We start from the raw sequence: 13,423 nt of genomic DNA on the forward strand, positions 1-13,423 counted from the left end.
CATCTACAGGAGACAGTTGTAGAGTTTAATGTCCCTTGAAGCGTTGATATTTTAGTTGCCTTCCCTCAAAGACCTCAGTGGTTTGAGTGAAAATAATGCTTCAATACAGAGTGCAAGGTAGCCATTTATTACATCGTAAACTGTGTGGTGCTTACCATTAATTTCATCAACACAAAACAGGCATGAAATAAAGTTTTGAAACATCAAATCTAATGTTTTGCATCCAAAAATTGCCGTCATTGCATCTGCAAATATAGTGGCGCTGGGTTGAAGGTGCAACCCCCACCCACAGGACACATGTACAGTACAGATGTGTTTGCAAAGTTCAGCTCCAGATGTTCTTCTAGATGATGTACTTGAAGCTGAAAGTGCTTTCGCAGGAGAGCCGCTTGCCTTTGCATCTGCCGCACAAATCCTGTCTGTGGGGCCGCTTGGGGTCGACGTGGCGTTGTGTTATCGCACAGGAACAGCGTGCTTTGTTGCAAGTCTGTGGGGGGAAACATAACGAGGGAATTGGTTTACTTGTGGCATGTGGGACATTTTAAATTTACAGAGCAAGTTAAGAGAAGGGCTTACGTGACATGTGATGTCCTCAACACGGTACGGGTTGAAGTCCTTTTGGCATTTCCTGCAGTACTGTTTGAAGTAAACCTGGAAAACAGTATTCATATTAGGGGGCAGGCGTCTCATTCTGTAGCTTTGACATGTTATGCCATTCAAATTATGTTAATTTTGGCCACAAATACAGAGCAGCAGGGATATTTTTGTAGGCCAACCAGGAAGTAGTGGACACTAGTTTCTTTATAGATGAAATCTCAGCTGTAAAAGTCAGTTTCATCTGGCTTCAGATGAAATCTCTCTTCACAGTGCTGACCCCTGATTTACTGCAGTTATTGGCAAAGTACTGGACTGAAAGTTGTGTTGCCTTACACATAGAGAAACACTCACCTTGCTGGTGCCCTGAACGCACCAAACATAGGCACTCTCCCACCGCAGATTGCATTCTCTGCAGTGATAATATCCGTACTTCTGTTCCAGAAACTGATGGACAAAAAGACAAGTCAGTGAATCTGTTCACAGCTCTCACACCAAAAAGCTTTGCAGATAATATCCAGATGTTGACACTCTGGCTGATCATCAACATGAACCTGATGACATGAAGCCTCAAAATTGCAGATGTAATCCAAAGCATCAAGACTGGAGTTTATTTTTAATCAGGTGACACATTGTGGAGCTGGCACTTGAATTAGTGAATGATGTGATTTTAAGTTCTAAATTAGATTTACTTATTTTAAGCTTTCTATATCTGAATCAGGAGACCGTCGTCCACATCCCAGTAAATTCTCCATAATTCCCCCTTAAGTTGTGTCATTATTCACTGTGACAGCTTCAGGAGCCCTGAAGACGGACATCTAAAAGAAAGTAACCGAGTTATCATATAATATAATATAGTATAATATAATATTGTAGGAACATCATATGAGCTCTATTTTAGGATGCAATTTCCATTTGAATTTTTACCCCACATGATTTGCTAGAGAAGATAATAACCCATATCTGGTTAGTTATGTGGTTTGCTGCGTTGCGTGTTTTTTATTTCGGCGTCCCTGTTAACAGGTTAGAGCAGCCACACTGCCCGCATGAGACACGCATCTCGCCCGCATGAGACGCGCATCTCACGCGCGTGAGACGCGCTTCTCAGCTGCGTCTCTTTTATAAAATAGAGGGCTCACCTATTTTTGACGTGAGCCACGCGCGTCTCAGCTGCATCTCACAGCAACAACAGACATTGAAAGTGATCTACTGACTGTATATTGACATCATATCAGCTACATTAATATAGTTTACATGTCTAAACATCTGTAGACTATGTCACAGACAGTGAAGGTGATCTAGTGACTGTATATTGACTTCATACCAGCAAGACTTTACTACAGTTTCGAGGTCTATCTGTAGAATATGTTACGGAGATGAAAAAAAGTAAAAACTTATTTTTAAATCAACTCTTCCTGCTTTCATTTTGAAAGAAAAGCCCTCAAGCGTTTTTTGTGGACAGAATTCCTTCATTTGTTAACACAAGGCTTTTATTCTGAAATATGTGCCGGACAGTGTTGTAGAACACAGAATGACTTGGAGAGCTCAATGAATGAATACAGTACGGAGTTTTAATTATGGATTATTACTATTATTTACTAATTACCACACGTTTCTTAACCTTTCTCTGTCTAAAATAAATATAAATCACATTTATCATGAAGTTAAATGGCCATTAAAAGGCAAACTCTATGTAGAAAGAAAGGGCTGACAGCAGCAGCAGAAACGCAGCAGACACGCAGCTGGTGTGAACGCCCGACGCATGTATCAAGCAGCCACCACGCGCTCCTGACGTTGTATGTTTGCCCCAAGCTTAACTCACCTGGAACCGGACGCGCGCTTTGCCCTTTGACCCCTCTGATGTCATCAGTGCGTCCTCGCTCTTCTCCACCTGTTGTTTGGTTTTGGGCATGTTGCGTTTGTCTGGGAGCTTTGCGCTCTTTCCATCCTCACCGGCCTGGATGTCTGCGCTCTTCTCCGGCGGGTCACCGGGCGGGTCACCAGTGTGCGCCTCACCGCAGGAGGCCTCCTGACTGCTGCTGTTGTTGTCGTTGTTGTTTTCATCCACCAAAGGACACCTTACAAAGATAAAATAAATGTAAATTAAATATTATTAAGGGCTGTCAATTGATTAAAATATATAATCTTGATTAGTCGCACGATTGTGCAAAATTAATCGCACATTTTTTATCCGTTCAAAATGTACCTTAAAGGGAGATTTGTCAAGTATTTAATACTCTTATCAACATGGGAGTGGGCAAATATGCTGCTTTATGCAAATGTTGTATATCTTTATTATTGGAAATCCCGCTACAACCTAAAATAGCAAGTTGCGTTAAAGAAATTAATGGCATTAAAACGAATATGCGTTAACTTTGAGAATGCATCAATAATTATAATAAAAAAAAAAATTCTAAAAATAGGCCTTTCGGCATCATGACTACTTTTACCTTTGGTATTTTAAGTACATTTTGATGCCAATACTTGTGTACTTTTACTTAAGTAAGATTTTGCATGCAGGATTATTACTTGTAACAATATTTCTGCACTGTGGTATTACTGCTTTTACTGAAGTAAAAGATCCGAGTACTTCTTCCACCAGGAAGGTCAGGGTGCAACAGCTATTCTCAACTAAAGTCTTAAAGGGACTGTTTGTAACTTTTTACACATATAAATCTACCGGGTCGGGATCCCATGTGCGTTCGCATATGCACGCTCGCGTGTGGCTACGCTGTTCAGACCGCTCCTCTACCTGCTTGCCTTCACTCACACAACGCGTGCGTTCTCGTTGTCTCGCTCCAACTCTACACGTGAACGCGCGCTCACTACACACTGCAGAAGAGTTAGTTTAGCTCTGAGAATATCTAGTGAATGTACAGTGGACGTTTGTGCAGAAATAACTGCTGCAGCTCCTCCAGACCAACAGAGGTTTCCCGTGTCTTGTGAAGTGACGGGGCTCTGCAGAGAGAAACGTTATCGTCTCCGACCAAAACTCCGGTGTCTCCCCTGTTCCCTCCGGCCGCGGTCGGGAGGCTGAAGCAGGAAAAGCCAACACTAGGATCAGCAGTGATTCATGGAGAGACCTTCGTCTGGTCAGCTAACATTACTGCCAAGCAGCTGAAATATAGAGTGATATTGTGGTTTTAGCTGACGTGTGTCGCGCGAACAACAGGACGTTGACTTTAGTTGACTTAACTGCCACAGGTGTCGCTGTTAACAAGACATTCTGAAAGTTACAAATAGTCCCTTTAAGTAAGATTTTGAATGCAGGATTATTACTTGTAACAGTATTTCTGCACTATGGTATTGTTACTTTTACTTAAGTAAAAGATCTGAGACTTTTTCCACCAGGAAGTTCACGGTGCAAGTCGTAATATTATGAGAATAAAGTCAGAAGTTTAAGAGAAAAACAGTCATAATATTATGAGAATAAAGTCAGAAGTTGAGAGAAAAAAGTAATAATATTATGAGAATAAAGTCATAATATTATGAAAATAGAGTCAGAAGTTGAGAGAAAAAAAGTCATAATATTATGAGAATAAAGTTTAAGAGGAAAAAAAAAGTCAATTCTCAGCTAAAGTCTTAAATATTTTATCTTTTCTTCTGCTATTAATCCTCAACTACAGGAGACAGTTTGTAGAGTTTAATGTCACTTACGTTGATGTTATGAAGGAGGTGACGCTCCTGTAGGCGATGGGTGAATACACAGCGAGGGTGCGAGGATAACGCACTGCTGCACCGCCTGCAGCTCTGGAGGAGGAGATGTTGGAGATGTTGGAGGAGTCCTGCTTTCTCCTGCGTCGTGCATCCCTCTTCCAGGCCAGCAGGGTCCTGGTCCCGATGGAGCACTGCACCTCAGCGTCTCTCCTCGGGTTCACCTGCACCGCCACGTCCCGGGTGTTGGCCCTCCGGAGCCTCGGGGTGAGTTTAGGGTTGATCTGGGATAAGATGGATTTCAGCTGAGCTCGCTGCTGGTTGTTGAACGCCTCCGAAGAGGAGGAGTCTCCATAGTGAGACAGGTAGCTCTTATACCTCCACTCTTTAGCTCGAGGCTGATACCTGCCCAGGTAAGGGTTGTTGTTGTTGTTGTTGTAAGATGATGAGTAGAAGTAGCTGTCGACTGGCTCGTCTGCATACGATGCCATTTTGTTCAACCGACCTGCTGTCTGGAGGTGAAGCTGTTTAAGTAGACTGAGATGACCTTGAGATGACCTTGAGCTCTCCATCAGGGTGATTACTGTCAGCTGAGTCTGGAGACACTTCCTCTCTCCAAGACAACAGACACGTGGTGGAGAACGTTTGTAGCTAACATTTTAATTTGTTTGACTTTATCCTTGTAATATTACAACTTTTTTTCTCTTACATTTATGATTTTATTCTCATATGACTTTTTTCTGTCAACTTCTGACTTTATTCTCATAATATTACAACTTTTTTCTCTTAAACATCTGACTTTATTCTCGTAATATTATGACTTTATTCTCATAATATTACGACTTTTGTTCTCTTGAATTTATGATTTTATTCTCATATGACTTTTTTTCTCTTAAACATCTGACTTTATTCTCATAATATTATGACTTTTTTCTCTTAAATTTATGACTTTATTCTCATTATATTATGACTTTTTTCTCTTAAACATCTGACTTTATTCTCATTATATTATGACTTTTTCTCTTAAATTTATGACTTTATTCTCATAATATTATGACTTTTTTCTCTTAAACTTCTGACTTTATTCTCATTATATTATGACTTTTTCTCTTAAATTTATGACTTTATTCTCATAATATTACGACTTTTTTCTCTTAAACTTCTGACTTTATTCTCATTATATTATGACTTTTTTCTCTTAAATTTATGACTTTATTCTCATTATATTATGACTTTTTTCTCTTAAATTTATGACTTTATTCTCATTATATTATGACTTTTTCTCTTAAATTTATGACTTTATTCTCATATTATGACTTTTTCTCTTAAATTTATGACTTTATCCTCAGAATATTACAACTTTTTTTCTCTTACATTTATGACTTTATTCTCATTATATTATGACTTTTTCTCTTAAATTTATGACTTTATTCTCAGAATATTACAACTTTTTTTCTCTTGAATTTATGATTTTATTCTCATATGACTTTTTTTCTCTTAAACATCTGACTTTATTCTCATAATATTACAACTTTTTTTCTCTTACATTTATGACTTTATTCTCATTATATTATGACTTTTTCTCTTAAAATTATGACTTTATTCTCATATTATGACTTTATTCTCATATGACTTTTTTTCTCTTAAACTTCTGACTTTATTCTCAGAATATTACAACTTTTTTTCTCGTCAACCGACCTCATGTCGGGAGGTGAAGCTGTTTAAGTAGACTGAGATGAGCTGAGATGAGCTGAGCTCTCCATCAGGCCTGATTGTGATCAGCTGTGTTTCTGGAGCCAATTCCTCTCTCCAAAAGACAACAGACACGTGGAGAAGGTTTGCAGCTTTTACTTATATTTCTGTACACATTTTAATTTATTGATACAGTTGTTTATAATATAGACATATTGTACATTTTGCTTCTGTCTTATGGAGCACAGATCCTGGTTCGGCAGTGTGATGAAGAACTGAAATGTTTGACATGTTACAAACTGTTTCACAGCTGTTCGTTAATGAAACCAGAGGCGGATTTATTGATTGTTTCTTTCACAGATTAGCTGAGCAAAGTTCTAAAACATGTTTATTCTCATCCCATATTAGACATGGATCATCAAACTGAATAGATGAAGCTGAAGACATGAAGCATCTTTCTCCAGGAGTCAGGTAAGTGATGATAAACATTCTGGGTTTCTCTGCATTGTCTCTCTGTTTTCCAGGTTTTTCTTTATGAATGACAGCAATTTAAAGTGGCTTTAGGTATTGAATTATATAACAAACATGATTAATGTCAGCATTTAAAAGAAAAAAATGAAGCTTTGTTTCAGCTTTCTTGACAAACCTACACATATTGTACATTTTGTTCTGACTTTTCTGTCTCTGGAGCACAGATACTGGTTTGGCACTGCGATGAAGAACCGAGATGTTTGTTGGATGTCATATTCTCTCTGTTACACACACGGTTTTAAAGCTTGTTCATTAATTAAACTAAATGCTGATTTATTGATTGTGTCTTTCACAGATTAGCTGAACAATGTTCTAAAACATGATGATGTTTTTTCTCATCCCATATTACACATGGATCATCAAACTGAATGGATGAAGGTGAAGACATGAAGCACCTTTCTCCTCCAGTCAGGTCAGTGATAAACACTCTGGGTTTCTCTGCATTGTCTCTAGGGATGCACCGATCCGACTTTTTCAGTCCCGATAGCGATACCTGGGCTTTAGGTAATAATCCGATACCAAGTACCGATCCGATACCGGTGTTTCATTTATAAGCTGCATGCCTCACTGTGTGGACGTGGCTGGATCAGGGTTGACTTAAAGGGACTGTTTGTAAGAAGCTGCAGCAGTTATTTCTGCACAAACGTCCAATGTACATTTACTAGATATTCTCAGAGCTACTAACTCTTCTGCAGTGTGTAGTGTGCGCGCATGAACGTGAGAGTGGAGCAAGAGAACGAGCGTGGTGTGTGAGTGAAGGCAAGCAGGCAGAGGAGCAGAGTACAGCAGAGGCTCCGGTCCTGGAGACCAAAGCTACGGTCTCCCCCGCGTCCTCCGACCGCGGCCAACACTGTTTAACAGACGGGCTACACTAGATAGAACTTTGCGGTTTTGGTGCTTCCTTGTAGTTTGTGTTGGAGTCTGAGTCTGAACAGCGTAGCCACACGCGAGCGCGCATGGGACACCGACCTGCAATGATTTATACGTGTAAGAAGTTACAAACAGTCCCTACAAACAGTCTCTCTGTTTTCTAGTTTTTTCTTTATGAATGACAGTGGTTAAAATGGAAGTGAAGCAGTCAACCAAGTTAAGCTGGTTTACTGAATTAATTTCCACTTGAACAATTATATAACAAACATGACAAATGCAAGTGCATTTAAGAGAAAAAAGCAGCGTTGTTTCATCTTTCGTGTCAAGCCTACACTTATACTTTTCTGTCTATGGAGCTCAGATACTGGTTTGGCACTGGGATAAATAACCGATATGTTTGTTAGATGTCGTTTTAGATTCACTCTCTTATAAACGGTTATAAAGCCGTTCATTAATGAAACTAAATGCTGTGATGTTGTGATTTACTGATTGTTTCATTCACAGATTAGCTGAACAATGTTCTAAAACATGGTTTTCTCATCCCATATTAGACATGGATCATCAAACTGAATGGATGAAGCTGAAAACATGAAGCACCTTTCCTCCAGCTGTCAGGTCAGTGATAAACTTTCTGGGTTTCTCTGCATCGTGTCCCCGTTTTCCAGGTTTTTCTTTATGAATGACAGCGATTTAAATGGTGAATCCACTTGCGGGTCTTATTCTGCTCCCCTACATCCATGGTAGGGAAGTGATTTTAAACATATTGCGCGTTAGACAGGAGTCGGATCAGGAGGACAGGGGTCCAACATGATGGTGTTTGGGTCGCTCACTGTCACGGCACCATAAGACGAGTCCATGTCCTCATCATCCTGAAACCTTTGATATGTTATATCCGTGTCCTCGCCGTCCCGCATGGGGTCCGGTTTGTGCAGGACCTTCTTCCTGTACATCCTGTAGGCCAGGATGAAAATGCCGGCCTCGGCCGCTTGGAACAGGGCGTAGAGCAGAGGGAACATGTACATCCCTCCCATCAGCTGAGGCGGGAAGGCCAGCTTCAGGATGGCCGTGCACAGCTGCACGTTCTGGCATCCCGTCTCCAGGGAGACCGACCTGCAGCTGCTGGGCGGCAGTTCAAATAGCACGGCCAGGCCGTAACCTGCAGCGTAGCCACATAGAGGCATCAGGATTGCCACCACGTAGACAGAGGGCGGGATGGTGGACAGCAGCTCAGGTCCCAGCATCGCTCCAGTCAGGATGAACAGCAGTATGAGGGTGATCAGCAGAGACCACAGGGAGACCTGAAGACACAGTATTTCAGGATGAGGGTGATTTTCTGTACAGACACCAGCTATTTTCTACTGGAGGGAACCTTTTCTGTCTTTCTGGAGGAGGAATTCCTCCTGAGGTTCCTCTACTGTACTTATACCAAGTTAGTTTTTAGTTTCCCCTTATCTGAACGGTCTTTAAGGATAAAGTCATAGTAAAGTATGTTGAAAATGTTCATAAAAAAAGTCATAGTATAGTATGTCGAAGAATTTCATGGAAACACATCATAATATAGTATGTCAAAATTTTGTGGAAAAAAAGTCATAGTATATTATGTCGAACATTTTCCTTAAAAAAGTCATAGTATAGTATGTCGAACATTTTCCTTTAAAAAGTCATAGTATAGTATGTTGAAATTTTTTTTTTTAAATAAAAGTCATAGTATAGTATGTCGAAAATTCTTTAAAAAAAGTCATAGTATTGTATGTCAAAAATTTCATGGAAAAAAACGTCATAGTATAGTATGTCAAAAATTCTTTAAAAAAAGTCATAGTATTGTATGTCAAAAATTTCATGGAAAAAAACATCATAGTATAGTATGTCGAATATCTTTGTGAAAAAAAGTCAGAGTATATTATCTCGAAAGATTTCATGGAAAAAAAATCATAGTATAGTATGTTGAAAATTTTTCGATATGCTATACTATGACATTTTATTTATTTTTTCAACATACTATAATATGACTTTTCATGTCTTTTTCGACATACTATAGTAGAACTTTTTAATGCCTTTATTTGACATACTATATTACTTTTTTTTAAACATGCTATCCTATTTATTTTTTAACTTTTATGCTATAATATGATTTTTTCATGACTGTTTTTATGATATACTAATACTATGACGTTTTTTGTGACTATTTAATGACATACTAGGGATTGTGAGTCATATAATTGAAATTGTCTTGACTTTATAAAGACAGGGAGAGAGTCTGCATGAAGGCATCTCTGCTGCCCAACATTACAGTCTGCTGTAACTCATGTCGCCCTCCCTCATGTGTGGCTTTTATCTGAACTGGGAGGGAGGAGCTCTTCCGGACAAAGTGTTCCTGATGTCACTGTTTCTGATGTCACTGTTCCTGCAGTCAACATCCCCCTCTACTCATGACAGCCAAGGGAAATTACGCAGTGCGCTTTTGTCGCAAAGGTGCACCTTAAACTAAAGTACTCAGGGTTGAAATGCAATAGAATTGAAATATCTGACTAAGTGGAAAAGTAACTTTAAGAAACTGCTCTTAAATTACCTTTAAAACGATGTCGGCCACACGTGTGTATCGGTACCTCAGCATAACTCCTAACCCAATGGGGATGAGAGTGCTGCACAAGGTCAGGATGATGGCCCCGAAGGGCATGAGGTTGACTACAGGTGTGTGGATCCAGGCCCGGCTGTAGATCCACAGACACAGCGGCATCAGCACCAGCGCCAGCAGAGTGGAAGATATGGTCATGACGATGCTGTGGAGAGGAGAGCAAAGATGCACCTTTTAAAGCATGCATGTGCTCTTTGGTCAGTGTTGGTTCACTTTGAAGTTTGGCAAAAATCATCTCATTGAATTTAGTCCATGCATTTATCTTCAGCCAACTTGACTACTGTAACGGCGTCTTTACTGGTCTTCCTAAAGAATGGATCAGACAGCTACAGCTGATTCAGAACGCTGCTGCTAGAGTCCTCACTAAGACCAAGAAAGTGGATCATATCAGTCCAGTTCTGAGGTCTCTACTCTGGCTCCCTGTCTCTCAGAGAATTGATTTCAAAATACTGCTGCTGGTTTACAAAGCACTAAATGGTTTAGGGCCAAAATACATTTCTGATCTTCTGCTATGTTATGAACCATCCAGACCTCTCAGGTTCATCTGGATCAGGTCTGCTTAGTGTCCCCAGAGTCACAACTAAACATGAAGAAGTTCAGTTTTTATGCACCAAATATCTGGAACAAGCTCCCAGAAACCTGCTGGACCAACTCCAACTCAGTTCTTTTAAAATTATCTTATATACTGCACTAGAGCTTTTACTCTTGTGTGTTATACTCTATTTTAGCTTCTATCCTAGCTTTTTTAGCTTGTTTTTATTTTCTTTTTTTTAAAAATTAAGAAAATGGATAATAATAATAATAATAATAATAATAATAATAATAATAAAAGAAAGAATAGAGTTAAAAAAACACACATAACAAAAACAAACAAACAATAATAATACAAAAATACGAGAGTAACAATAAATTAAATTTGTTTTTATTTTCTAATCTTTAATGTTTTTATAACTGTTTTAATTATGTCTTAATGTTCTTCTGCACTTTGTCAATGTTCTTGAATGTTTATGTAAAGCACTCTGAATTGCCCTGTTGATGAAATGTGCTCTACAAATAAAGCTGTAAAAAATTTACACTGTAAAAAAAAAAGTGTAAAATAACGCAAATTTTCCAGCAGCAGAGGAGCCAGAAAATGTCTGTTAAAAAACGGAAAAATACTGTCCGTTAATTAACATAAATAAACTGTAAAAAAAAAAAAACCCATTAATTATCTTTATATAATTAGCCTTTATTACTGTAATTTTACAAGAAATATTTTACTTTTAACATATTTATTGTTAGAATAGCAATACACCGTAAATCTAAGATCATTTACATATAAATCACAAATGAAACATTTAATTTTTACATTTTTTTCTGTCATTTTGAAATACAGACAAAAATTGTAAAATTTCTTGAAAAAACTGTAAAAAAAACCTGTTTCTTTTTACAGTGTTGCCTTAGGGAAGCGTGTAGAATGTGCGTAAAGTTGACCAAAGTCGTTGTTTGTACCCAAAGTCCCGGGTTATTTCAGTGCGTAATTTGCTGAATAATACGCGCAAAACGCAGTTCAGCTTTGTGCATGTCCACTATGCTGTGTCCAGTTTCTTTACCTTAGATTCATCTCCCCGTGCACCAGCAGAGACATGATGTTTGACAGGTTTCCTCCTGGACAGCATCCACAGAGCAGAACAGCCATCGCAGCCACATCATCCAGAGAGAAGGCTAGAGCCAACAGAAAGGCCACCAAGGGCATGATGACGAACTGACAGAGCAGAGCCAGCAGCACTCCGACGGGTCTGCGGATGTGTTCTCCCAGCTGGCTGACCTCCACGGTGCAGCCCAGACCCAGCATGGTGAAGCACAGGACCAGACCCACGAACACATTGATACCGTGGCTGAGAGGGGAGTCCCAGAAGGCGGGCATCAGATGAGGAGCTTCAGTCTGCAGAACCGACATAAAGTCAGCTCCAGCGGCAGAACTGGATGTGCTGAAGATGGCACTCCTCGCTGCTAATCCAGCCATGGCAGAGTCCTCTGCAAAATGCACAACTTGCTTCGACATAAAGTCTGTCAAAGCAGCATTTTGTGCGTCGCCACCCGACATGCTGGAGTTCTCCATGCTGCAACAGGAGCAGAGAGACGCTCCACACACAGTAGGTTTGTGCGTAAAAGTGTTCGTGCGTAAAATGATTCCCTCTAGTGACGCGCTGTCTCTAATAATGAGAACCAGAGGAGGATCCAGTGGTGGGAGGATGTGATGGTGCCATGATACTGATGCACTGTTAAGAATTTCCCAGTAAAATAACAGTAAAGAACTGGCAGCAGGGTTGCCTTTATGTTACTGTAAAATTAACATTATTATACTGTCGCTGAAATTTACAGCTTTGTACTGTTAATGAAAAATACTGTTTTTAAAAAAAATTAATTTCACAGTATTTTACAGTTAATTTACTGTTTAAAGATACATTATAGAGCTGTTTTTCACCTTTCTTTTACATTATCTTACTGATTTGTTTTAATGCATTATTTATTTTTTACATACATTTTAATAAACATTATTTGTTGCCTAGATGAATAGACTTAGCAGGTTACAGACATAGGAATAGTCACACTGAATACAATTAAAGGCACTTGTTAGGAAAAAGGCTATAATAGACTTGTTGACACTTTTCCCAAAATGTCTGTCTCTAGCTGGCTACAAGCACAGAATGCAAACCAGAACAACATGTGAGTGAAGAACTGAGCTAATTCACTGATTTTACAATCATGTACAATGCACAAGCCTCACATGAGCAGATCAGGTCCCAGAATTCAACAAATACTGCATGAAACTGTTACTGATGATACTTTAGACAGTTGATCAGCAGTAAAGTGCTGTTTTTTAAGATTGCATTATAGTTCAGTTAAAAAACGGCCTATGAGCGTAATTTAACAGGTTTTCTTTTGTGTTAACAGTAAAGCACTGTTTTTAGCAATAACAGGTTAATACTGTTGAAATCCTGCTGTAAATTAACAACAATTGTTTATACTGATGGTCTTAAAGCGACTCACTGAGTCAGACTGCTGCCACGGATTGGGTCCCTGATAGACGCACATCTCTGGAGGAGAGTCTGCACACGCTCTTTACTCCCCAAAGAGATTGGGTGGGCCAATCAATAACGACCAGGCTGCCATTTATACCCCCTATAAGGAGAAAAGGTCCACAAAATGTCAATCCAATTATTACATATTTACAGTTTTCCATTTGGGGAATTACACCTAGCGCATATGATACATTACAATGTTATTGCCAGTTTGCACTGAAATTCATTTTGCATCCATAGGCAGCTCGGTTTGAGAAAAAGTACACATACAATAGACATACTGCTAACATAGACAGACAAGTAAGACCCATCAGACAAAAAACAAAACACATCACAATTATTCATACATAACCCATTACAAAATGACCATCTGTCCTCTGGA

General features: G+C 39.2%; 2 protein-coding genes and 1 long non-coding RNA gene across 12 annotated transcripts; 1 reads left to right on the plus strand and 2 right to left on the minus strand.

Moving 5' to 3' along the window:
• Positions 1-106: 106 nt before the first annotated feature.
• Positions 107-4,785, minus strand: zar1 (zygote arrest 1). The gene is made up of 5 exons (XM_037770050.1): positions 4,252-4,785; positions 2,417-2,672; positions 949-1,041; positions 577-651; positions 107-487 (listed from the first exon to the last, which is right to left on the minus strand). The coding sequence occupies exons 1-5, from the start codon at positions 4,737-4,739 to the stop codon at positions 344-346; spliced, it is 1,056 nt and encodes a 351-aa protein (XP_037625978.1). The 5' UTR covers positions 4,740-4,785; the 3' UTR covers positions 107-343.
• LOC119488411 lies at positions 4,766-11,781 on the plus strand. Of its 10 annotated transcripts, none has more exons than XR_005206958.1 (5): positions 4,766-4,882; positions 5,916-6,084; positions 6,349-6,411; positions 7,893-7,956; positions 11,595-11,728. It is a non-coding gene; the product is annotated as an uncharacterized LOC119488411 (long non-coding RNA). The 10 variants fall into 10 exon arrangements; XR_005206961.1 differs by having other exon boundaries at positions 4,805-4,895; positions 5,960-6,084; XR_005206957.1 differs by having other exon boundaries at positions 4,810-4,895.
• slc10a4 (solute carrier family 10 member 4) lies at positions 7,950-12,368 on the minus strand. The gene is made up of 3 exons (XM_037770051.1): positions 11,569-12,368; positions 9,911-10,121; positions 7,950-8,639 (listed from the first exon to the last, which is right to left on the minus strand). The coding sequence occupies exons 1-3, from the start codon at positions 12,075-12,077 to the stop codon at positions 8,112-8,114; spliced, it is 1,248 nt and encodes a 415-aa protein (XP_037625979.1). The 5' UTR covers positions 12,078-12,368; the 3' UTR covers positions 7,950-8,111.
• Between the last annotated feature and the right edge of the window lie 1,055 nt (positions 12,369-13,423).

This window comes from Sebastes umbrosus, chromosome 5 (genome assembly GCF_015220745.1).
Source record: "Sebastes umbrosus isolate fSebUmb1 chromosome 5, fSebUmb1.pri, whole genome shotgun sequence".
Taxonomy (NCBI): Eukaryota; Metazoa; Chordata; class Actinopteri; order Perciformes; family Sebastidae; genus Sebastes; species Sebastes umbrosus.

Coding starts and splice junctions, on each gene's coding strand:
- zar1 (XM_037770050.1), bottom strand. CDS start 4,739: ATGGCATCGTATGCAGACGAGCCAGTCGACAGCTACTTCTACTCATCA. Junction 1,042..2,416: donor AAGCGCGCGTCCGGTTCCAG/GTGAGTTAAGCT, acceptor TTTGTCCATCAG/TTTCTGGAACAGAAGTACGG. Junction 488..576: donor TTGAGGACATCACATGTCAC/GTAAGCCCTTCT, acceptor TTCCCCCCACAG/ACTTGCAACAAAGCACGCTG.
- slc10a4 (XM_037770051.1), bottom strand. CDS start 12,077: ATGGAGAACTCCAGCATGTCGGGTGGCGACGCACAAAATGCTGCTTTG. Junction 10,122..11,568: donor CACGGGGAGATGAATCTAAG/GTAAAGAAACTG, acceptor TCCTCTCCACAG/CATCGTCATGACCATATCTT. Junction 8,640..9,910: donor TGGCCGACATCGTTTTAAAG/GTAATTTAAGAG, acceptor CTGTGTCTTCAG/GTCTCCCTGTGGTCTCTGCT.